Below are 26,829 nucleotides of genomic sequence, written 5' to 3'. Positions count from 1 at the left end.
TTACAATTCCCAAAACTAACTAAATAGATCTATTTTGTTAGAATTACAAAAAAAACTAAGTTTAAAAGGGGGGGGGGGCCTTCAAATACAGATAAAGGTCCCAGGAAACCAGGATGTAGAACTGAAAACTAGTTCCATTAAATGCCTTTTCTTCTATCAGAAAACAGGTAGTGTTACTATTCTGTGTAGCTCACTATGGGCTCTTGCCCAGCCACCTCTAGCTTCCTAACAGTACTGAGGGAAATCTTAGACTCACGTTTAACTCACAAATCATACACACAACTCGCCAATGCCACGCCCATTCCCTACCAACACAGCCAAAGAACTCTATTTCTTTTAATGAGAATGTTACTCCAGTGCAGTACAGGAAGTAAGGACTCAGTTTGTCACAGAGAGCTGTCTCTACTTTTACTACTTCAGAACATCTCAGAAGGAGTTATTAATTCACTGCAAAGGGAAACTGGAATCCATTTGTTAAGTGAATGGACAGGAATTAACTTGAAAATTTTCTTATTTTTTTAAAGTAGCATCTAGGCACATACATAGATTCCCTGTTTTGAAAAAGTACCAAAAGGCTAAATTTTTACCTAACAGTCCTATCATGTTCAATTCAAGAAGGACTCAAGGCATAACATTGTTAAAAAAACATTTATTTTAATACAGTCTATCATAAATAAGTCAGTAGAGGTTCCACTCTGCCACAGACGCATCTGAGAAGTAAGAGCCCTGTGCCATCCAACTGGTGAACGTCTGAACGATGTCCCATCTCTTATCCCAGCCAGAGTGCACACCTTCCATGTTGTTCCTCTGCATTGATTGCTTCCAAAACCAGATGACCAAATAGTCCTTTATCCCCAAAGTAAGCTAAAATGTTTGTGAAGAGGAAAAATAAATTAAACCCCAAAGTAAAAACTTCTTAAACATAGCTTAAGAATTAGAAGATTTTATACATTTATGTTTGTGTTTACTCATCTATCAAATTCAGTTAGCAGAAGGATCAATCTCATTGGGCAAAAAAAAACAAACATAGAGACCTATTTAAAGAAACATAATTTTATTACTTTTTGTTGTAGTTACCTATTATAAACAAAAAGGAAAACATAAATTGAGGTCAATCAAAATATTGATATGAAGGACTGATGAACCCAGAAAATAAAGCTGTATCATTATTAGGTCCAGGAAAGAGACAAGAGGTGTTTTACTTCTAAGTCCTGTTGATTAAAAATGTAGTTTCTAGTAGTATGTCAACTTAAATAAAATTGCATTACAAAATGACAATCTGAGCATTGTTAATTTTTAGAAATTATTTTCCCTCTGCATATAAAACAAACCAACATGCATCTATTCCCAGTTTTCAAAAGTGTATTAAAATCTCACAATAAACCCCAAGTATTTTTGCATACAGTTAAGCTATGAAAACAAATTATTCATTTATCGAAGTCTCTTCCTCACTGGTAATGAGCATCTAAGATAAAGAGAAAAGAAAATCTTCCTTGGCTTTATAAAGATAATGGGAACAATCATTCTCTCAGTTACTTAGTATTCATATATTTTGCCTAAATAATGTTTTACTAAGATATTGTCCCTTATTCATTAAATTCTGCATTTTAAATAAGGCATTCATATCAACCAACCACGTACAATGCACCATCCTGAGTGAAAGAGGAGGACACTAAGACAAATGGGGACCTAATCCCAAGGAATCTAACAACTTAACAAGGGAAACAGACCAGTAAATCATGAACCATATTATCTCCACAAGTGTGATATATATAAATGTATATATAAACAATAAACTTTATATTGCTAAATAAGTTTTATATTAATAAAACATTTACATTACTGAAAAGCCTGGCAGATACAAGTCTATTCCTTTCAGGGTACAGACCAGGTAACCCAGGAAGACCGCTTAGTCAAGTCTCTCCAGTGCAAGCAGCACAGTATATGAAATTCTGTAACAGGATAACTCTTATCAGCATTCCTCAATCCCTTCCTAAATCACAAATATCCCTGGAAAGAAATCAGAAAATGTCCCTAATGACAGAAAAGAATGATCATCAGCACCAGCAATGACAAGAGCACTGAGATGACAGTAAGGTGAAGAAATAAAAAGCAGGGGGGTGGCTGCTTCATCCAGTCTGCAACTTTCAAGGGTCAACTCTTGGTGGGATAACTGAAGCCAGTACAACAAAAGGGTACATCTAGCACCACCTCTGGATCCTGGATCACCTGGGGCTCAAAAAACACTATTTCTCAGGATGCAGGTCTAGTCTAAAAACTGTACAGGAGGAAATGCTGTATCAGTTCCTGTTCCAAGACCACCAAGAGGTTAGGATCATTTAATTAAGTTAATTCAACATTTAAAAAAGTGTTGCCAAAGTAGTTGGCAGCTACTTTAGGTACTTGCAGGACAACATAGAATGCAAATAAGCAACAAGCATAATACAAAGCAAAGAATGACAGACACAAAATACTACTATAGGAACACAAAAAATGGTGCAATTTCAGTTAGGAGAAGGGGGAAAAGATTTAGGGAAGAGGTGACATTTGAGATTGGGCTTTTCTAGACAAGTGAAAACTGAATGGAAGAAGCATTCCAGGCTGAGGGAGAATAAGCATACAAAGGCACGAAAAAATACAGTTTATTCTGGGATTAGCATGCAGTGTCACGTAGCTAGAGCATAGTTCTCACAGGAGAAAAAAGTGGGGTAAATGAGGTGACATCGAAAAGATTAAAAATTATTATTAATAGTTTACTGCTCAAACATTACTTGTCAAGCACTGTAATACTTTACACACAATATTCTTATTCAATCCTCATCGCAATCTTATAAAGTAGATAGTATGCCCAACTTATAAAAGAGAAAACTTATCTTAAAAAGGTTAATGGCCTCTTGGGAAGAAGTATTTGATGGTAACTTTCAGGGCTTGGAAAATGTTCACACAGCTTGACCAGGTAGTTCCATCTCTGATAATGTTTCCTAAGGTACTGTTTCCCTAAGGAAATAACTGGTCTGAGGTCAATCGGCTACTCAGTAGCAGATACATTACCTGAAACCCCATTTCACAAAAAAGAAAACTGATAGTTCAAAGAGTAAAGGCTAAAAAAAAGGAGCTTGGTGGGGACCTTTGAAAGCAGTTTTAAGAAGCTCTACCATAAAAGGTTAAAGAAAGAGAAAAGTGAAGAAAGGAAGCAGTGAGTGAAGACCATTTACTGAAGAACTGTATCAGGGAAAAGAGAGTAACAGCACAAATGGACACAAAGAGGGCACACGTGGCAATAACCCTTAAGAAGGAAAAACCCTTGCTTTGAGAAAGGAGAGACCAGCAAGTCAGAGAAGATGGAGGAAATTCATATCAGATGGCACTGTGCTAAGTAACAGGTCATATTACCTAGGGAGGCCACATGACCCAGTGGAAAGTGCGTAAGCCTTGGAGACAGACATACTCTACCACCTACTGACTGTGTGATCGGCTCTGAAGGACTGAAGTGACAATTAGAGATACTGCACATAAAGCACTTAAAACAGTGGCTGACACACTGTAAATGACTGTTAGTAACATGACTATTATTATTTCTGCTCATTCTAGAAAAGAGTGGCTTAGATTATAAGTCTGAAGAAGCTGAAGACCTAGAATAGCCAGTGAAAAGTCTGCTAGGACAATCAATAAATGTCTTAAGACAGAGGGTAAAGCTGAAATCCCACAGCACCTGTGCAGGGGTCCTAGTCATCATAGTGCCAGTCCTTTCTACAGAGCAATCCTGCCTGTTCCAGATTCTGCCTTCACACATACACATATACACACACACACGCAAACATATGGCTTTCACAAGTATATACATACACACACACATACGGTCTGAGTATATGAATATATATACTCCGTATATCTGTGTGTGTTGTGTGTGTGGAAGTTTTCACAAGTGCTTATCCAATAACTACAAGGTTGTTTCAGAGAAAGGAATTTGACAATGCATTTTCAGAGTCACAAATGTTCATACACTTTGATAAGGAAATAAATCAAAACCTATGCACGTAAAAATGTTTGTTATATTGTTATTTGAAATACTAAAAAACTGAAAAACCTAAGTGATCAACAACTAGAAAATATATGGGCTATCAACTCTAACATTGGGTGAAGAAAACAAAATTCTCTGTACTCTTGTTAGAATGACATAAAAGGCCGTATTTATCTGAATAAGGATAAGACAGGAATACAGGTATTAAAAAAAGTTCAGCTTTTAAAGTGGTAGGATAAGTTAGTTCTTTTCCTTTTAAAATATGCTTCATTATGGTTATAACACCAACGCAGTATATACCGGGCTAGCCAAAAAGTTCGTCTGGCTTTATCCATTCTTACAAAAAAACTCGAACGAACTTTTTGGCCAACCCAATAAAAATTAGGAAGGGGAGAGAAAGCAATTATCTGATAACATAAGTTAGACTGGTCTGCAAACTGCTGCAGTTTTCCAACAGCCCAAAACTACACTTGACTGATAAAGCTCTGTTACAATACGTACCACTATTTCTCTTTTGCTTGCCATGACTTAGTACTAATGTATGAATATTTGCCCTGCAATGCTTATTTGTAAGAGCAGTACCTCAAAACAGTTGGTTCAGGCATTCCAGGATCTGCACCCCTCTTAAATCCTGAGGGAGATGGGGAGGGAAGAAAGAGAAAGAGAATAAAAACTAATTAAAACCGCAGACAAAAAATTTACAATCAAGACTTTTTCTTTTTAAATCAATCTAGGGTAGCTAGAATGATATCCAGATCTACCAGAATTACCTAGATTTACCTGCGCAACAGAACAGTCTTGAATCTTCACTAGAGTATGTGATTATGTGCAGACCTAATCAGTAGGGAAGACAAACTACCTTATTCCTATAATACACACAATTAGCACAGCAACCCTTAGCACGCACTCTTCCATTATTAGTCATTACCCACAAAAAAGATATCACAACAACCAAATCACACTGGATGAACTACAAAGAGCACAGGGATTTTTTTTGAACTATACTTTTTTAAAGAAACAATTGAAGATATCTTATTTTATCCCCTATGAACCACTCTTTTCATAAAGCAGCCAAAGATTGGTGATAGAAAGAGGGGGAAAAAATTTCAAGTTATTTTTAATTAAATCAACACTCATTACAATTACGATTAAATAAAACTTTTACCTTTTAAAATATATCAATTAACTGGACAACATATATACTAATTTGCTGAAATAACTGATTAAAATTAGACTTGGCATTAAGAACTGTGGAGTATGAAATTTTACCCCATTTTCAAGACAACAAACTGGCCCACCAGTTTCACAGATGCTGGTAGAAGATACAAGATTCCAAGTCAGAAACAAGGACAGGATTTCCCTGGTGGCGCAGTGGTTAGGAATCTGCCTGCCAACGCAGGGGACACGGTTTCGATCCCTGGTCCTGGAAGATACGACATGCCGCGGAGCAACTAAGCCCGTGCGCCACAACAAGAGAAGCCACGGCAATGAGAAGCCTGCGCACCGCAACAAAGAGTGTAGCCCCCGCTTGCCACAACTAGAGAAAGCCTGCACGCAGCAACGAAGACTCAACACAGCCAAAAGTAAGTAAATAAAACTTTTTAAAAAAAATGTTAAGGGAGAAAGTTTAGTTATTAAGAAAAAAAAAGAGAAAAGAAACAAGGACACTTTATTACTCCCAGCAACAGCTACAGTCAGAGTATTACCATTTAGGAGACGAACCCTGAGATTGGGGAACCAGAATCTTTCATAATGGGCAGTGAGCATGTCTCCCCTTTGCCCTGGAACTATTTTCCAAGGCTGTTCACCCTACCAACATCCTTAAAGATATGGAACAAAGGGTGGTCACTGCCTCTGCTCACCAGATTTGTAGAAATTCAAGATACTATGGAGAATTGTCTTCCAACAGGTAATTCATTAAAATCCTTTTGTTGGTAACTGTCCAAACACATTCTTTATCATCATGTCACTATCTGTCCGATTTTATAGCACTATATTCCCACTATACTCCCTGAAGCCCTAAAAGGTATGTTTGAACCTAAATTACACAAGAAATTCAATCTGCAGTTGCAGCATTTAGTGAGAGCTAAGGTGGAGAAGTAAAGCATGGGAACTAGGTTAGACATGAAATTAAGTTTAGATACAGTACAAGGAAAAAGACAATGACAATGATTAACAAGGAAGAAGCACAAAAAGATAGCCTTAACATCAATCTCCACCTGAGTTGGACACTAGGGTACCAAAAATCACCATAATGGTAGTCCTAGTGAAGAGAATATAGCTGGTGTGCACAAAAAAGAAAATGAGGTGGAAAAGGAAAGCATTACCTACTCTTCCGACCAAAACCCCTGATACACAGATTGTAACAACCAGCTACACAGATGTCACAACAAGCTACAGCTTTCTGGCAGTAGAAAAGCAATTTCAAAAAGGGGAGGAGGGAAAGGTACACGAAGACTTACAGAGCAACAAAGAAACCACAGGGACAAAGAAAGCAAGAGCACACTAAAACCGAACCCGATATACACAATGGAAAAAGGAGATGGCACAAAGACGGGGAAGCATCAAAGCCCCCATACCTTCCTTAGCTAAAAGAAGAGTTCCTCCCAGTGCTTGACTAGCCAAACTGGGCCGTTCTACCATTAAGTGAAAGCTGAGGTGGGGATGAGTCTGGAAGAAAGAGGGGAATAACAGCCTGTAAGAGCAGGGTGTCCCAATTACTTGCCCTAATCTTTGATACCTATACAAAGTCACTAAAATCTGGCAAAGTAATGCTTCTTTTAAAAATGCGTTCAAAATCAGGAAGGGACTCCCCCGGCAGTCCGCTGGTAAAGAATCCACCCTACAATGCAGGGGACGCGGATTCAATCCCTGGTCAGGGAACTAAGATCCCACATGCCACAGGGCAACTAAGCCCGAGTGCCACAACTACTGAGCTGGCTGGCCTCAAATTACAGAGCCCACACGCTCTGGAACCCACGCGCCTACAGAGCCCATGTGCCCTGGGAGCCTGCGCACCACAACTAGAGAAGAGAAAACCTGCACGCCACAACTAGAGAGAAGCCTGCGCACCGCAACAAAAGATCCCACATGCCGCAACTATGACCCAACGCAGCCAAAAATAAATAAAATAAATAAATAATAAATCTTTTTTTAAAAAAGATTTATTAAAATTCTCCAATTGGAGAATATTAGAAAAAATATTTTAGAAATAAGGGCGGAAAAGGATCTGTTTAAGTCCTGCATACTGAAGTATCTCCAAGTTATCAGTTGCCTTGCAACTCATGGGGAAATGGGAGCCAAAGCTACCTAGAGAATGTCCAGCACAGTCAAACACTCTGTCAAGACTGAGTGAATGTACTTTATCTCACACCAAAAAAAAAAAAAGGCAAGAAAAACAAGAAGCAGCACCTAGTTAAAACCATAGGATTCTGAAATATGAACCTGGGTTTTAGAAAATGTCAAACTGACAGAGCTGAGACTCTTTCCTTTCCACAATACTGCCTGAATAGGGCAGATTAAAATTAAAAGACTATCCAAGGCTAGAAACAGGATAAATTACCAATGTGCAGCCCTAGGTGAAAATATTTGCCTGAGCACTTACAAATCTTTGCACTACAGCATAGTGGTGAAGAGTATGGGCCTTGATGCCCCAATGCTTGAGTTCATAACTCCCCCACGTGACAGCTGTGTGGCCTTCAGCAAGGAACAGAACTTTTCTACGCCTCGGTTTCCTCACCAGTAAACCCGTTACTCCTGGTGAGAACGCACAGGCAACCAACAACTATTGTCTTAATCATGCCTCAAAGCAATGGCATACCCACGAGGTTCACCGGTCTCTTTCCACTTAGGCCCACCTGGAAAGGTGAGGATTAACGCCCTGAAAACCTACCTAGTGCCAAAGAGTGAATTCGTCGTTTTCACATACGTCAGGTCGTCCTAACTCTGTCAGAAAAGTAGGTCACCTCTAGTTTACAGATGTAAAAACAGTACGAGAGACATTACGTGACATGTTAAAGACCCCCCCCCCGAAAAAAAAAAAGTAAAGGGCAGAACAAGAACTCGAACTCAGACCGACCCCACTCGACAAGACTGCCTCAAACGGCACGCGCGGCGTGGTCGCGTTTCTCTCTCCCGCCCCAAACCAAAAATGGAGTCTCGGCCTCCGCACCCGCTTCCCTCCCGACGACTCCCAGATTCTTCTCATACTGACCCAGGTAAATCACGAGAGGAATAAAGCCCCAACGGATGGCAAACTGGCCTCCCTTGAAAAGCTGCTGCAGCCTCTGCTTGGCCTCTTTGCTCAGCTTCACCATGGCGACGGCCCGGGCAACACACTTACGGAAACTACAGCAACCGCAGCAACCGCGTCGGGAATCCGAAAAAGAAAGGAGATGCGCATGCGCCACACACACAGCCTTTACGGCAGGAGACGTGAGCGTCGCCAGCGGAGGTCGTAATTCGTCACCTTTCCACCTGCCTCTCCTCGGCCCCGCCTGTGGAAGGCGCAGGCGTGGTTGATTCTCCTCGTTCAAAGGCCCAAGTTCGCTTTCGTCTATTTAGGAATCGCCCAGTTTCGCTGATTGCGGCATGCCTGGGGGCACTGGTCTTGGGTTTCCTTCTGCCCGGAACGCCCTCTCTCTGCCCACAGTCTTACCCATTTTTTAAAGTGTATCTCCAAGTGTTCTTTACCTAACATAGAAGGAACATTAAATTCAAAAGGACCGGGTTTCAGTCCCAACTCAGTTATTCTGACTCGCCGTTTAACCTTGGCCAAGTTATTTAACTTATCTCTGTATCAGTTTGCTTCTTCAAGCTGAAGGTTGAACTGCAAGGAAGGTTACAAACTGACGCCCAACAGAGCCCCTATCCATGTTTTCTTTGACTCCCAGGGTGGTTTTTTTTTGTTTTTTTTTTTTTAGTTTTTACATTTTAAATTACTTGCCAACATTTTAAAGTTTGGGAAAGTTCCCATGCAAATCTGGACTTTTTGAGAGAAGTTGGCGAATCTCACTGCAATCAACACCCATCTTGCCCTCGTTGGTTTAGAATTGCAGTGGTTCTCACCCCTGGCTGCACAATAGAATCAGTGAGGCGTTGTAAAGGCTTACTCCTTGCTGGACCTACTGCTGCTGGGTACCAACTCCTACGAATTATCATTAGTTTGGGGGTGGGGCCTGGGCTTTGGTTTACCATTGACGTTCCCAACTTCTGCTTCAGTAACTGCCTGGCCACAATTGGTGTTTGAGTTTTTGACCCCAGGTCGAGGACTTCTTGATTTCTAAGGCTGTAAGAGATTTCTAAGGCTTTGACCTTGATGCCTTTCCTGGCTCACCCTCAAGATACATCATATTTTCTTTTAAATTCTTTTTTTTTTTTTTAGTTTATTTGAGCAAAAATTTGTTTAAATCGAGCAGTTCCAAACCAGAAGTGCTCCGTCTTTTAAATTCTTAAGGTGCCCAATGGCACATAAAAATTTCCCCTAGCTTTCTGGATATTCCTGTGCTTAGCTCATCATCATGATAATAACAACCTGTCTACTCTGCCTGTGTTAAGTGTTTCAATACAAAAGTTACTGTATATGTAACACTTGTGGAATTGTTGAATGAATGTCATCAGGAACTAACAGCCTTGGTTAATTATGCTACTTAATCAGCCACAGAACAGGTATCTAAAATGCTTATTTGTAAATTTATGACTAGAGATATTCTTGGCAAAAGAACTGACATTCTCCTTCCAAGAGGGCAACTACACTCAGACAACCAATTAGAAATAACTAATACTTACTGGGTGCTTACTATATGCATGCACTGTGCTTGCTCACATGCCTTAACTCGTTGAATCCTCTCAACTCTGTGAGATGGGCACTGTATTAACAATCTCATTTTGAGAAAACTGAGGCACAGGGAAGTGAAGTAAATTTGTCCAAGTTCATAGAATTGGTAAGTGGTGGAAGTAGTGTCTAAACCCAGACGCTTTTACTCCAGAGCTTGAATGTTAACCATGACACTAGACTGCGTTATAGAAGAGAAGTAAACACAGGACCAGAAGAAAAGAAATTGTATATTCTCAAAAAATATTTTCCTCATGCTGTGATAGATAAAAGAATTCTTTCCATTGTACTGAAGCAACACATACGACTAGACCAAATGCTGGCCAGTGACCCAAAGGGATGCTGACTGGCTGAACCAACCAGACTCTCCCTAAATGAGTTTTGAACTCAAGATAGAAATAACAATTTGACCAAAGCTGGTAAGATAGAATAGAAGACATGAAGCGGCAGAAGGTACAAGTAGGCAGAAACAGTGAAGTAGAGAATATTGAGTTATAATGATATTAAAGCCCTCAGGTAAAGAACAACATGCTTTCTGAGGCTTTTTGTTTTGTTTTGTTTTTGTTTGTTTGTTTTTTGGCCTTGCCGTGGGGCTTCTGGGATCTTAGTTCCCCGATCAGGGATCAAACCCATGCCCCCTGCAGTGGAAGCGAGAAGTCCTAACCACTGAACCACCAGGGAAGTCACACATGCTTTCTGGTGACAGCGCAATAAGAGAGTCCCACCTGGAGTTTGCTGTAGGCTGAACAGCCTTCCATTCCCCAGCCTTATTCCAGAGTTGGTAAGCCTGGCCTTGCCATGGTTCCTGTTCTGTAACGTAGAAGAAAGTGGAACTAATCAATTACATTATAACCCCCATGGTCTCAGCTAATTATAAAATAACAGAAGAGAAGTGAAGGCATGAAGGTGAGAAACTCAGGGGAAAAAATCAACTGTCAGGATTTCACCGGCAACATCCAGAGAAAAGATAATGCTAACTCTGTCTTCTTAGGGAAAAAACCTCTAGAGAGGCTTAGATGGTTGAATGCTTTAAGTTGCTAAGAGGAAAGAAACCTACAGAAATATGGGTGATAGACATTTCTGACAGCACAGCCAGGCTTCACAGTAAAACAGGAACCACTCCTTTAAATGTCTATTTCCACATCTGTAAAATGGAAAGGGAATGACTACTTGTTATGGACTGAATTCTGTCCCCCTCCCCCCAATTCATATGTTGAAGCCTCAACCCCCTGTGGAGGGATTTGGAGAAAGGGCCTTTAAGGAGGTAATTAAGATCAAATGAAGTCTTAAGAGTGGACCCTAATCTGATAGGGCCTGTTCTTATAAGAAAAGAAAGAGACACCCTCGTGCACACAGAGGCCATGTGAGGACACAGTGAGAAGAGAGCACCTTGATCTAGGACTTTGAGCCTCTAGAAGTGTGAGAAAACAAACTTTGGTTGTTTAAGCCACCCAGTCTGTGGTGTTGTGTTATGGCAGTCTGAGCAGACTAATATACTACCTAACAGGGTTGTGTGTAAGGAAAATTAGATCATGTTAATGTATTAATAAAAGTACCATGTATTGGGCACCTCCCTGTGCCAGGCCCTTCATGGACATCATCTCCAGTCCTCCAAAACTTCATGCTCTTTGCACCTCTCACACTGCTTGGTGTGTAGTTGGTTTGTTGAATTTTGAATCTGAACATCATGGTCTTTTTAACACAACATTTATAAGCCATAATTGTTTTTATGCATTCACTCATTCTGGAGTATTGAGTACTGACAATGTCCAGCTCCTTGTGCTATGGATAATTATGTGTGGAGACCCATAAGAAAATGAGGTACAGTCTTCCACTTAGAGACTCTGTGATCTAGTTAGAGAGAGTAAGACAAGTATATTAATAAGTTACTTGTCCATGTGACTAAGCTTTGGAAAAACAATAACATTACATCAAGGTTAAACACAGGGACCCAGGGGCAGAAGCTCTGCATTTGAATCCTGGCTCTGTCACTTAGCTGTGTGATCATGGTCAAGTTATTTAACCTCTCTGAGTCTCTTTTCTCATCTGCAAAAGAAGATAACAATAATATCCACCTCAGTCAGTTACTGTAAAGTTGAAGAGATAATATGCTTGAAATATGGGGCCTAACTAAAAGACTTAGGCAAAGGTAAGCTATTTCTATTATTGTTTGTTGTTTGCGTCTTCGTTCTTACTGGTTTCTGTTTCAAAGATCAACCTTTTTCAGAAGTTTTTTCTCTAGTTCTAAGGCTACCTATCAACAGCCTTCCAGGAACTGGCTGCACCTACTACATACAGAGCTACAGAGTGCACAAAGACTAATACAACCTGCGACAGAATGTAAGCTCCCCAAGGAAGAGAGTTTATACTTTGTGCCCATTAAATCTGAAAACGGTGCTGTGCCACGGAGGGAGCCTGACATATATCCATTGCTATAAAGAAAAGAACACAGGGCTTCCCTGGTGGCGCAGTGGTTGAGAGTCCGCCTGCCAATGCAGGGGACACGGGGTCGTGCCGCGGTCCGGGAAGATCCCACGTGCCGCGGAGCGGCTGGGCCCGTGAGCCATGGCCGCTGAGCCTGCGCGTCCGGAGCCTGTGCTCCGCAACAGGAGAGGCCACAACAGTGAGAGGCCCGCGTACCACAGAAAAAAAGAACACAGAGTTAGAAGTCACGTGGATCTGACAGCAGACTTGTCAGCCTTTGAATCCAACTCTGCCATTTCCCCAAAACAAGAACTGCAAGAACTAATTGATAATATATCAGAAAAACTAGTTAATTCACCATGGTTACCAGGAAAACAGGGCCTATTTTCCAAAATGCAGCCAAATATATGCACCAAAATGAAAAAGAGGAAAAAAATTCAGCATGCATCTGGTTTTCCAGAAATGGTATATTAAAAATATATCAGTATTCAAACACCATGTGCTTTCTTGAGTTTTTAACTCTTACTTTGTCCTCTTTTTTTTCTGCTAGGGTGTTTTGGGTGGATAGATAATTTCTTAGCGCCATGATACAGCTTGGGATTCTTAAGCATATCAAGCGAGCATATGCATGGAATAAATTTCTGCAAAGAAGAGATTAGCCAAAAAGCATCACTGGGACATCTACCAAGTGTAGGGTTCTGCCAGGAAAAGGGAGTTTCAGAAAACTGTCCTTCTCAGCTCCTGCCCGCAAGGATTTGGGAATCTTATTTGGGGACAGAGTGCACATACCCTTGAAAGACAAGAGAGTATGGGATAAGAGCCAAATGTGTAGGGCAGACAGTATACTGTTATAGAAATCTGGATGAGAGACAAGCCACAGAGGGCTGGATTGTTCGGGGGGGAACGTCACAGAACTGAGCCTGAGCTAGTTTCTGATGGCTGAGGAAGGAGACAAGAATAAAGAAATGCCAGAAGGTGCAGGATTTGGAAAGAGAGAGTAATAAAACGATTTAGGTGGAACAGAAGCTTCAGGCAGGAAATAATGAGACCAAGTTATAAAAAGAACGTAAATGTCATGTTAAGAAATTTGGATTTTAGCCAGAGAGTAGCTAGAAAGCTACTGAATATTTTAGAGGAAAAAAAAAATTACAAGGTAAAAGCAATTTATTTTTAGGGTTTAATTTTTTCAGTTTTCTTAATTTTGTTGAAAAGGAAATAAATTCACATCGTGTAAATTTAAAAGGTACAAAAGGTACTCAGTGAAAGGTCTCCCTCTGCTTCTGTCCCCTGCTGCCCATTTTTATCCCTGGAAGCAAATCAATGTTACCAATTTCCTATATATTCTTCCAAAGATATCTATGCATATGTTTTGCAAATGGAATACAGTCAGATTTACTTACCTTAAAAATGTAATTTAAAGATTATTTTATAAGAACACATAAAAAGATTTCTCATTACCTTTTTAAAAAATAGATGGATTGGTACAAAAGAGCATAATTCTATTTCTTTTACACTTTGCTGCTCAGATCTTCTCCTTGGAGGCAACCCAGTGTCTCTAGTTTCATATACATCCTTCCAGAGATATTCTACGCATATGGAAACAAATAAACACAAACTCACACATCCTCCTCACCCCTTTAAAAATATACAAATAGGATGCATAATATACACTATCTCACCTTCTTTCTTTATTTTAAAATATTTCCTAGAAACCCAAATAAAGTCTTTACTTAAATTAATGGTATTGTACCAATCTCAACTTTCTGGTTTTAACAATGGATTATGGTTATGTATATCTTATCACTGGGGGAAGCTGGGGGAAGAGAGAGTTCCTGACCCACGGGAACTCTCTGTACAATTTTTGGAACTTCTTGGAAGTCTTAAAATATGTCAAAATAAAAAGTATTACGAATATTTCTTAGCAATTATTTCAGATTAGTACATCAATAGCTTCCCTCTTTATAGATGCATAGTCATACTTCTCATGAATAAAATATTTAACTTGTCCCCTATGAAGCCAAATATCTCAGATTTCCTTTAAATTCCTGAAAATTAATAACAGTGTCCAACCGTGTGTACTCAGACTTTGACTCGTTGGTTAAGGGTGGGCTAGGTACCAAACTATGTAACCATAAAGACTGTAGTGGGAAATCAGGGGCTGGGAAATCAGGAGCACGCAGTTCTCATCCTAGTCTTCTGCTCACTAATGTTTGACTTGGAGTAGGTCACTTAACCCTCCTGTTTTGGCTCTCTCATCTGCAACACTGGGATTACCTGCCTTGGTTACCTTTCAATTATCTTGAGGGTTAGACAAGATGATAAATGGAACATGACTTACTTAAGTTGAATCCACTATAAAAATAAAAGTTTGGCAAGTATGACTGTCACCTATATCAGAATCCTCTACCTACAATCAGAAATAGGAGTTATCTCCACAGACATAAAGAACAGATTTGTGGTTGTCAAGGGGAAGGGGGGTGGAGAAGGGATGGAGTGGGAGTTTGGGGTTAGCACATGCAAACTATTATATATAGAATGGATAAACAACAATGTATAGCACAGAGAACTATACTCAATATTTTGTAATAACCTATATGGGAAAAGAATCTGAAAAAGAATATATATATATATATACACACACACACATATATATATATTATATATATAATACATAATATATATATAAAGCTGAATCCCTTTACTGTACACCTGAAACTAACACATTGTAAATCAACTATAATTCAATAAAAGAAAAAGAAATAGGAGTTATCTCATGGCAGATTTAGTCTCTTTGAATGCCAAAGAAAGGTGCGTCTTACCCCATATTATTTTTGATTTAAAATAAAATTATTTCCTGAGCGCTTCTGTTTTCTAATCCAGTCACTAATGACTGTCAGAAGGGGTGCCACACAGTAATAATGATAAACAAAACCTTTGCATTTAATAGCCATTCTGCCTCACTTCAATGCACAGTTTAATAACCCATCTAACAGGTTGACTCCTTGGTATTAGTACATTTTGCAGGTAAATCATCCTGTTGGACACATCAAGAAGCAATTTTAGTTAACACCCAGACATTCTAAAGGGGTTTCACTCAAGGGCGATATTCAAAGTATTGGCTTCCACCAATCAGAATAGCACCAAAAGACACACCCACACTGGCTCACCTGGGCTGGAAAGCAGAGTGCAGGTTTTATTTTTGTTTCTTGTTTTCCCTGAAAGGGAACTTCATGTTGAATTTCTCCAAGAACCAGACAAGGTAGCCAACACCTATGTTTAAATTTTTCAAGCTAAACATTTTCTCCTCAGTATTCTATGGAGCAGAACTGGGAAAGATTCAATGCCCTTTTTCTGAGGAAATGTGTGGCTCCTTGTGCAGAGTTGCTTGCTGCCTACAGCCTGCTCACAGTGGGTGCCTATTATCCCAGTGGCAACACCAGCTTATTTAAATTTCCATGGCCTGCTGTTCACTGGGACTGAACTGATGATACTAACCAGGTAAATGGTTATGCCCTGGGATCCAGGAGTTCTACTTCTCAGAATTTATCCTAAGGAAAGGATGGACGCATTAAGGGAGGTATCAGCTCACTACGGATCATCCTAGCTGCACTCCTCACCTATAGGGATGGGTCCCCAGCAGCCAGCAGCTCTATCCAGTCTGACCCACCACTGGTCCAGCTGATTGGACAAAGCATAGATTCCCAACACAAAAAGAGCCAGTCGGAGTCTTTCTCCCAGAATTTGGAATTGGGACAAAGAGATTCCACTTCAGTCAAAAATAGACTCTTGTAAGATAGAGATATAATGTTGAAAGAGCAAAGGGACCCATCTTCTCCCACCATGGGGCCTGAATAACAGAAGAAGCTGGGCAATGGGAGAAAAATGAAGCCCACCCAGAGGGAAGCACCCAGAAGAGGCCCACCTGGCTACAGAGTCCATTCCTTTCCCTGGGCCCCTCGCCTTTCCTCCCTCTCTGTGACACTCCCTCTATCATCATCAAAAGTCCATCAATTGACTGACGATAGGGAATTCCCTGGCAGTCCAGTGGTTAAGATTCCGTGCTTTCACTACTGAGGGCCCGGGTTCAATCCCTGGTCGAGGAATCCCACAAGACACACCGTGCAGTGCAGCCAAGGGGGAAAAAAAAAAAAAGGCTGACGATAACCTGAATTGGTCTCTTGCAACTAAAGAATTTAACTGGAAAATATCTCACCAAAATACTCATTGCAGCATGATTTGAGACGTGGAAGCAAACTCAATGTTCATCAGCAGAAGAATCATTGTCAGTGCTGCCATACACAGGTGTGCAGCCTTTTAAAACACAGATTACATAGACCGTGTAGCAACAGGATTAAAGAGTTGTTAACTGATACAAGGATAAAGCAAAATTTTATGAGCACCTGGGTTACAGCTATATACAAAATATGTCTAAAGATGGACAAAGGCTGGAAGAGAAGAGAAAACAGAGCAGAAGAAGTAGATGTGGAAATATGAGGTGATAAATACATAAAACTGAACATGGCACTGGGAATGGAAATGAAAGTAAGGATGTGAATGGCCTATTGAACGAAACATTGACTGGAAAGGCGGCAATTCAAATCAGCTATGAGATTTCAAGTTTGGGTGATGGTATTTGGTGATAGTAACACAAATAGCAAATAAAAGGGAAGGAAGGGAAGGGAGGGAAAAACAAAAGAAAGGAAAGAGGGAAAAGAGGAATATAACAGTCCTGGAACAAGGGCTCTGCTACTGTGGGAGAGTTAACATGCTTTGTTAGACACAGAATCATATCTGAACACAAACCTGAAGATCTTCTGGTTTTCATTCTACAAATGGAAAACACGAGGTCCCCAGAGGTGAAGGCCATCTAGCAAGACTTAACAGATCCAGGCTCTTAAAATTCAAGGCCAGTGAACTTCATATATACACCATACTGCCCATTGTTTCATAAAAATATACAAAAACTGGATTAAAGCCAAGATATAATAGGTTTGATTTGCAGACCTTTCCTCACTGACCTATTGATAAATTAAGTTCTCATTTCATTGTCAGATTCTTCCCTGAGAAACACTGCTATTTAAAAATATTGATTTCATAAAGTGATTATGGAGGTTGACAAGTTGTTCAGGTATCTGACCAAAGAGCATTTTAAAACGATTTCCTTTCTTTCTTTCATCTTGCTGCACCAGGTCTTAGCTGCAGCACACAGTATCTTTGTTACGGCATGTACATGGGGTCTAGTTCCCTGACCAGGGATTGAACCCGGGGCCTCTGCATTTGGAACACGGAGTCTTAGCCACCGTGCCACCAGGGAAGTCCCAAAATGGTTTCCTTTCTAATAAAGATAGGTCAAGAGTTAGAAATGAGGGCAAGACATAGGAATGAAAGTTCCTCCCAGCAGGAGGCACTATAGCACATGGAATCAGACTGCTGGGGCAAACCTTAGCTTTGCAGCTCTCACTAGCTACGAACTCTTGGATGAGTCTCAGGTGGTACGTAGTAGGTGCTCTATAAATGTCAGCTCTTATTATTAGCCAACTGAAAGGCAGGACTACTTGCCGTGACTGCTAGTTCCAAGTCAAGGCATTAGGGATGACTTAGGGACCTTTGGGCAAGCGTGGAAGAGTCCAGTTAGGCAGCCTAAGCCACACCAGGGCCTGGACATGCAGGCAGACAAGTAAACAGATCAGATGAAATCTGAGCAACAGCTCACACTGGGTTTCCTAGAGAATGTTCAAAGTTGAGTTTAAGGGGCAGGATGCCAGGACAGGAAATAATTGGAGAATACTCAGCTTAACCCTAGAAGAGAACTGAAGCAGGCCAACAATGGTGGTAGTTGCGGGGTGCGGGGGTGGGGGGAAGGATATAGTAGAAAAAAAAGAAGTGCTCAGCACCATTCAGGACATAGGAAGAAACCTGGTTACCTGGCGACATCAAATGATAGGTTGGAGTTAGAAGCTTAGATAACACTTGTTAAAAACTGTGCAGGGTCTAAAGTTTTACCCCATTTCTAAGCTTGCAAGTTACTCTTTCATGGACACTGGTAAGAGGCATGAGCCTCTTGACCAGAGACTGAGGATTTTATTACATGTGGCAAAAGAAGTAGCCAGAGCTTTGTGTTGGTTTGCAGTGGTTCCCTATGTCCCCCGAATCCCACAATGATGACACAAAGGACCCATCCAGGATGCCTGCACATGCAGAGGGTTGCTATGGGAGAGGAACACTGACCTGGAGGGATTCATTGTTTTCATAGTGAGCAGTAGCAAACCTTTGTCTGGGAGGAGGCATTGCCTCTTCCCTGAAGGTCGCTTGCTGCACACATAACCCTGAATAATGGCCTGGACGAAGAGCCATCGGGGCCTTGCCTTCTTGGCGTACTCAGAAAGAACAGACGGGGAGGCCCAGTGCCCATGGCACATTCTCTCTTCCAACAACCTTTTTAAACCAGGATGGAAACTTCAGTCAGGGTGAATTCAAAAATGAGGTGGAATTAAGTCAAAAGAAAGGAGACTGTAGAAGCGCAAAAGTGAGGTGCTGGAGAGAGCAGGTGAGTCAGAGGCTGGCTCTGGAGATAAGGAGAGACCCCAGACAGGGACGTGGGCCTCATCCAGCATAGAAGTCATAAGAAAATGTAAGATCTGCAAGGGACAGAAGGCAGAGAGAGAAGGACTCACATAAAATGCCCAACTGAATTAGCAGATGCAAACTATTATATATAGGAGGGACAAACAACAAGGTCCTGTATAGCACAGGGAACTATATTCAATATCCTGTGATAAACCATAATGGAAAAGATTATGAAAAAGAATGTGTATGTATATGTGTAACTGAATCACTTTGCCATAGACCAGAAACTAACACAACATTGTAAATCAACTATACTTGAATAAAATAATTCTTTTCAATGCCCAGTTGAGAGGCTAGGACAATGAGACAGAGGCAGCCAGGTGGAGTAGGAAGTTCAGGCAGGGGGAGAACCGGAGCTGTGTGAAATCAGTCAGAGCACGCCTGCGCTCAGAGGTCTAGGGAGACCCTCGCAACCCAGCCCCCCAGCCGGACGAGGGGCCCCTTCCATGCACTCCCTCAGCACCTCCTATCGGTTCCACTGCCCCATGGCTGGCTGTGACCGCCCTGGGATTATAAATCCTCCTGGAACGCAGACCGTGTAATTCACCTCCATACCCAGGGTCTGCAGCAGCGCCTCTCATGGCTGGTGTTCAATGTACACACTGTGAATTAACAAGTCAACCAGTTAGTCGGTGAGGCACTTTCCGGAAGCCTGACGGTGTCAGATTCTGCACGTGAATCATATGAGGAGTGAGAACAAAGCGGCTGCTCGTGGAAATTGGAAAGTCACAGGTCCCAATTCCAGAAGACAGTTTTGTCAGCGTAAAGGTACACACACCAGCCCTTCAGGCACTAAGGGTGGAGAGTGGGGTGAAAAGCCAAGGTGGCAACTCTTATTCCTTTTTGTCTTTTTTTGCAATACGCGGGCCTCTCACTGTTGTGGCCTCTCCCGTTGCGGAGCACAGGCTCCGGACGCGCAGGCTCAGCGGCCATGGCTCACGGGCCCAGCCGCTCCGCGGCATGTGGGATCTTCCCGGACCGGGGCACGAACCCGCGTCCCCTGCATCGGCAGGCGGACTCTCAACCACTGCGCCACCAGGGAAGCCCCAACTCTTATTCTTTATGTCCACCTCCCACCCCTTGCCTTGTGGGTGTGGAGAATCACACCGCTTCAAAGAGAAGCACGATTGTTACGGCTGAAGCGAAAAGAAATGGCAACAGTTGACTTCAGGTATTTAGAAAAAATTTCCACGAGTGCTTTAGTGAAATCAGGTGTGGGGAGAAGAGGGGGACCAGGGTACAGAGCTAACACCAAAGCAGTGGAGTCTGGAAGAGAGAAGAAGAGGAAGAGGCCCTGCTTCCAGGAGACCCGGGCGAGGTCTGATGGGTGGGGAAGGAAGTCAGAGATGGGGGCCAGGAACCCTGACTTAGTGGAAAGAGGGCCTGCTCCGGGGCACCGGGTTGCAGGGATCCTATCAGGAGATCACCGTGCTCCTACCTTTCCAGCTCGGGGCCTTCGCACTCCTGTGCCCTCTGCCTGGAATGCTCTTCCCGCGGCTCAGCCCCTCATTGCCTTCAGGTCTCTTCAGAAATACTGTCTCTCAGAAGGGCATGCCCTGACCATCTGTCTAACATAGAACCCCCCTCCTCTATCTCTCTCGAGTCCATTTCCCTGATTTTATTTACTTTCCTAACATACACAGTACACGTCAGGGGATACATGGCTACCAGAGTTCCTAAGATCCTGTTTTCTGTTTCTAATAAAACTAAGGGAGATGAACAAAAATATAAAAGGTTCTTCAACATCACTAATACATTTCTCTCTCTTCTACTGCATGTCTGCCACAGAGTAACATTTCTACTGGAAGTTCCCCTTTCAGGACGCCAAATGAAGAAAGCAACATTGAAATTAGAAGGCAACACAGTCAGCAGTTTTGGTTTTTAAAAGACAAGGTTGGGTCACCTCATCCGATGGGAAGCAGTGGCCATGTCACATCCACAGAGCTCCACCACAGAAGACCCTCTGTTTGCCCCTCCTAAGACAGGGAGATGGAGGGGCAGGGATTCTCCACCACTCAGACTTTTGAAACATAAGTGACCTCAGCAGAGAGCTAAGAAGCTGGCATGAGTAACGTCTTATTAAATAACCATTACTCCATCTTCTAATGGAAATCTCTCCCAGCAGCAAGTATGCGCAATCCCTCAGAAGAGAAAAATGTTCTTTTAATGGCAGAAAATTTTATGTATCTTTCTCCCAGAGAACCCCTCTCTCAATGCCTTAAAAAGAACCAATTAATTAACAATATAAAACCCTGGCAACGAGAAGAGGGGGGCCTCTCCAGCTCAGGCCACATGAACCTAAACAGCAGGCCAACATCTGCAAACCAGCCTACGCCCTTGGGAGCACGTGGATGGAAAAGTCGATGTAATCATTCATTTTTTGCTGTAGGGCGAGGGCCTCTGTCAGCAGGGGCTTGCATCATGCCCGTGGTTTTTTCAGCAGAAGAAAACCCACTCATGCACCAAGACTTTGCTGAGCCTTTCCAAACTGTCATGTGTGAGCTCACCTTTGGTGCCCCAGGACACCCCTTAACAGAATTGGCACCCTTAATGCCCAAGAAGGTAGAGCCCTAATGCTTCGCTAGGGTGGGACCAGATGGTGGTCAAACCCTCCCCTACTACACGTGGGGCTCACTTCCATGCCCTGTGGGCTGATTACAAACTCCTAGTTTAAAAATTAAAGAGCCAAGTCATCTTGAACCCAGTCCTGCAAAGGGGTGTGTCTTGCCAAGGCAGAGAGAGGAAAGCCAGCAGAAAAAAGAGTGGTGAGAGTAGAATTCATCACAATTCACATTCAGTTGAATTCTGAGCCTCTTAACCAAAAAGGAAGCTCATTTCCATCAGCGGCAACTCCCACCACTAATGGAGTGACCTGGGGCTTACTTGAAATGAAAGCCTCCAGCTATTAACGCAGGACCTAGGGCATCAGGAGAGCTCAGTGGTTAATGCCACAGGACTCTGGGGAGAACCGGCTCCAATTCTCTCTCAAGCCAGGCAACGTAAGGCCAGAAACTAGAAAGATACCATCGCAGGAGGAAGAAGGAAGGCAGGGTGGGAAAATGGCTGCTTTTAAGCTGTGAGAGCTGCTCATTATCCTCTGCCTTCCCTCACTAACAAACACACACACACACGCACGCACACACACACGCGCACACGCACACACACATGCGCGCACGCGCACACACGCGCATATGCGCACACGCACACACGTGCAAGATGTGATAACTCTAAGTACCCCCTACTCCACCTGGAGCAGGAAAGAATAGTGTTAGTATCAATGTGAGGAAGTAGCCAAAACTTTGTGAAGAAAGAAGAGGAACCTCTGAGGATCAAGAGGGGAGACTTTCCCCAGGACCAGGTTATCCAACAAGATCAGAGGCCCTGGGCTTCCCTGGTGGCGCAGTGGTTGAGAGTCCGCCTGCCGATGCAGGGGACGCGGGTTCGTGCCCCGGTCCGGGAAGATCCCACATGCCGCGGAGCGGCTGGGCCCGTGAGCCATGGCCGCTGAGCCTGCGCGTCCGGAGCCTGTGCTCCGCAACGGGAGAGGCCGCAACAGTAAGAGGCCCGTGTACCGCAAAAAAAAAAAAGATCAGAGGCCCTGGGATAAGGTAGTTTGGTGATAGAAAGTTCCATTAAAGACCAAAACCAAGGGAATTCCCTCGTGGCCCAGTGGTTAGGACTCTGCACTCTCACTGCTAAGGGCCTGGGTTTGATCCCTCGTCGGGAGACTAAAATCCCATAATCCATGTTGTACAGCCAAAAAAAAAAAAAGCTAAAACCTAGTTCTCAGCTTCCCAGAGGATAGGAGAACCCTAAAGAGGAGGAAGTCACCTTTAGAGGGATATCAACTTTTGCTAGAGGGAGTGTGAAAGGATGGTAACAGTTTTTGAAATAGATTGTGTTGTTCTTTTTTGTTTCTCCATACATTCATTTATTCATTCTTCCAACAAATAGTTACTAAGTACCTGCTGTGGGTCAGGCATTGCCGAAGGACAAAGAGACATAACAGTAAAAAAGACAGACAAAGTTTCTGCCTTCATGGACTTTATATTCTGCTGGGGAGGCAATCAATAATTTTTAAAAAGCATCACATACTTAGGTGGTGCTTTCCAAGTGTCAGATCCATTTCTAAACCCTTTCCATATAGTGATTCATTTTATTTTTATCACAACCTATAGGGTAGGTGCTATTATTATCCCCATTTTACAAATAAGGAAACCAAGGCATAGGCAGGCTAAGTAACTTGTCCAAGTACACACAGCTAATAAGTAACAGAACAAGGATTTGAACCCAGGAAGTTGAATTTTAGAGTCCATATTTTTAATCGACATAGATTGGTACAGGTATGGGTATGGGTTTAGGTTTGGGTGTGGAGATGGAGAGGGAGATACAGACAGAGATAGAGAAGAGGACAGGAGACCTCTATGTAAATCATCTTGAAAGGGACTTAGAAGCCAGCTGAGAGAAAGATAGATGGGTAGATAAATAGATACATGTTATCTATTTCTATTATAGATATATCTATTTCTATTTTATAGAAAGCGGTGGTTTTTTAAAAAAAAAAAAAAAAAAAGAAAGCAGTGGGGGGAGGGGGCTGGGCTTGGAACAGGGTGGCCAGGGCAGGTGCCATTGGAGTTGACCAGGGCAGATTCCCAAGGCCTGGCCAAGCCACAAGCAAGTATGATCATGAGTGACCAGGTCCCAGGTCTTCAACAGCAAACCCCGGAGAAGACCAGGGCTAGAAACAGTCCCATTACAGTGGTCACTGTCCAAGCAAAGGCCAGCTGCAATGCAGAAGATCCATCTGTGTCATCTGCCTCCCTTCCTGGGCCATAAGCACCTCCCCACATGCATTCGCCAGGCGCCATGGAGAGAGGGGAAGGGGAGCAGAAACCAGAAAGACGGGGCCTTTCTACAAAAATAGACTCAACATTCCCCCTAAAAGCCTGTTTAAATGATTGAATCTGAGTAAATTTACTTGACTCGACTAAAATGTAAAGCCCCCTTGGCACCTCGAGCCCTATCTACCAGAACACGGGCTCGTAAGGGAATGCAGATCAGCAATGGAAAAAATCTAGACTGACTCTGCTCTCGACTGAGCATTTGTGATGCTGCTGCCCCCCACTCGAAGGCTACTTTGGGAAGGAGAGGAGAGAGGACACAGGATGAACAGCAAGAGAAGCTAAAAGGATCTGTTGCTTTCCTTTAAGATGGTTCGGTCATGGTTGCACAGATGTTTAGTCACGGCAACGGGTAGGAAGGAAACACATGTTTAAGTACATCGCTGGAGAGACCAAAAGGATTATGCACTGTTCCATTACCGTTTTTCTAAAGCTTAAAGCATGATTTAGGAGAAGCTGTCTGTGGCATTGCTGCATTCAGTTACTCAGCACAGATTTGGATGGGCCTGGCAGCAATCTCCAGGCTTCCAAATGTGGGTCATAAATATGTGTTAATCAGAAAGGACATTGCAGTCAAGTGGCTTCACATATTTATCATCATTCGTATGAAAGGCATGTATTAGAAACCTCCTACCTGAGGTTCAGGCAGCCTGGAATTTATATGCAGAAATTAAGCAGTCATAATTTCTACCTCTTGAAACTTAAACTTGGCAATGTTGATTTGAACAATCCCATAAGTATACAACTACACAAAGCTCACCTGCAATTATTCTCTGTCCCAAACTGTCTTCCAAAGTGGCTGTACCATGTTGCATTCCCACCAGCAACGACTGAGAGCTCCTATTGTTCTACATCCTCACTACCATTTGGTGTTGTCAGTATTTTGGAATTCAGCTATTCTAATAGATATATAATGGTACCTCATTGCTGTTTTAATTTGCAATTCCCTAGTGATATAAAACAGGGAGCATCTTTTCATATGTCATCCCGTCATTTTTGCTGTATTCTATTCATTGGAAGAAATTCAACAGGTCCAGTCCACACTCAAGGGGAGGGAACTATACAAGGGCATGAAGAGCAGGAGGATGCGGCCATTGGGGACGATCTCAGAGGCTGCCCAACATAATTTGATTCAGAAAAGAATGGAGGAGAGGAATTTGAGACAAATAAAGACAGTGCTTTTGAGGAGTCTTTTTCAAGAGAAAAAGAAATGAAGGGTTAGTTGCAGAAGAATATGGAGTTAAAGGATGTTTTTATGTATTTGTTTTACAACTAGATCATGCTTATCAATAAAGGTGATATATTTGATATATTGAACATAAATACGAAATAGAAATGTATTTTATACCTTTATTCCTATATTTCCTAGAAGTCTTGTGAACAACAAGGCTCAGGTCTGTAGGCAACACACCTGAGAGGGCATTTTTTTTTTTTAACTTTTTATTCTATATCGGAGTACAATTGATTAACAATGTTGTGTTGGTTTCAGGTGTACAGCAAAGTGATTCAGTTATACATATAACATGTATCTATTCTTTTTCAAATTCTTTTCCCATTTAGGTTGTTATGTAATATTGAACAGAGTTCCCTGTGCTGTACAGTAGATCCTTGTTGGTTATTCATGTTAAATATGGCAGTGAGTACATGGCAATCGAGAGGGCATTGTTTTAATAGTCTGTTTTGTACCGATGTAAGGGGTCAGAAACAAGCACACCTGTATCCCAGTGCTTCCAGGATGCTTACCTGTACCCCCTCTGATTGCTAAAATCAGCCACATTTCAGCCATCATCCACTTCTATTTAGGCAAATGAAACCAATAGGCCTCCGTGAGAGCAGACATTCTCTCTTGGCTTGAAAACAAGCCTACAGCTGCTTGGAAAAGGCAGGCTGCTGGGCAGAGACCTGCATGTGGCAAATGGCCCAACGACGCCAATTAAAATGTTACCCAACTGGAACTGCCGTTTAAATCATAAATGATGTCTGCAGTTGCTTTATCTCCTGACTCTACAATGACACAATAAAATGCGCACTAAACACAGAGACAAAAGAAAATGGATGGGCCCTTTAATCTGTGAGAGCGAATGTCCCAGCTCTGTGTGTGATGTTAGTCCATTGAGAACAAATGAGTCTTAGGACCTCCCGGGAATAAGGGTTGGGGGAGGGTGACAAATAACGTGCTTTCTTCCCTTTCCACCTTCAGAACCAACTCAAGATAAGATACAGAAGGGAAATGAAGGTGTTAGCTTTACTACTGACAAGATAGTGACTTCAGAGCTGAGTCTGTTCTACTTCCTTTCCCCGTCTGGACCTTGGGTCACCATTACCTTATACTGATCCTGGGCAGCGAGGGAAGAAAAAGAACACGAATCTTCGCAGCTCACAGCCTTCTGTTGGACTTGCTCTTCTTTGAGAAAGATGAGCCGTTGGATATCACCTGCCGTAACATACGTGCGGGCCAAAAATTTAAAATGAGTAAAATGCATGACCATGTTATTGCAGGGTTAGTAAGAAATACTACCTTTTATTCAGTTTGGACACTATTGGAAAAGCACAAAGTTTAAGGGAGTGACACTTAATGTTCCCGAGTGACTATACGCTGAACCAAGAAAACCCTCAATGGATTCCAAATGGTCACTTCTTACCCCCGTCTCCCCCTCCCATCAGAGAACATTAGAATCTTGAAAACAGGAAACAGGTGGAGGACAGATGCCAACAAGCCTACGCAGGTTTGCATGCTCTCCAAATTCATGTTAGAACAGGATTTTATTGAAATGCCTTCCTCTGCTGGAAGGGAATGAGGAAAGGGTGGACAGAAGTTCAGGGCATTATCCCACAGATGTTCCTCCACAAAGAGACATGGCATGGGGAGCCGGGGTCGGGGGTGAGGGCTCCCCTCTAGCAGCAGCAAAATTAGCCAGAGAAGTGCCCAACACCTCCCGGGGGCTCGGGATGCCTGTTCTACAAGTAGTTCATCACGTGTGTGAAAGGCAGGCCAAATACACACCAAGAAAGGAAATACAGCA

General features: G+C 42.4%; 1 protein-coding gene across 2 annotated transcripts; it reads right to left on the bottom strand.

The window, feature by feature from the left end:
- Positions 1 to 629: 629 nt before the first annotated feature.
- TOMM7 (translocase of outer mitochondrial membrane 7) lies at positions 630 to 26,815 on the bottom strand. Of its 2 annotated transcripts, XM_029232902.1 has the most exons (4): positions 26,131 to 26,815; positions 10,580 to 10,664; positions 4,604 to 4,652; positions 2,887 to 2,997 (listed from the first exon to the last, which is right to left on the bottom strand). In XM_029232902.1, exons 1-4 carry the CDS (start codon positions 26,293 to 26,295, stop codon positions 2,982 to 2,984), a joined length of 315 nt encoding a protein of 104 aa, XP_029088735.1. In that variant the 5' UTR covers positions 26,296 to 26,815; the 3' UTR covers positions 2,887 to 2,981. The 2 variants fall into 2 exon arrangements, with proteins under 2 accessions (XP_029088734.1, XP_029088735.1); XM_029232901.1 differs by lacking the exons at positions 2,887 to 2,997; positions 10,580 to 10,664; positions 26,131 to 26,815 and adding exons at positions 630 to 864; positions 8,235 to 8,460.
- Positions 26,816 to 26,829: the final 14 nt, after the last annotated feature.

The sequence above is a fragment of the Monodon monoceros genome, unplaced genomic scaffold (genome assembly GCF_005190385.1).
Source record: "Monodon monoceros isolate NGI ecotype Baffin Bay Population unplaced genomic scaffold, NGI_Narwhal_1 Super_Scaffold_2, whole genome shotgun sequence".
In the NCBI taxonomy this organism is placed as follows: domain Eukaryota; kingdom Metazoa; phylum Chordata; class Mammalia; order Artiodactyla; family Monodontidae; genus Monodon; species Monodon monoceros.
This window is presented reverse-complemented; position numbering and strand designations above follow the sequence as displayed.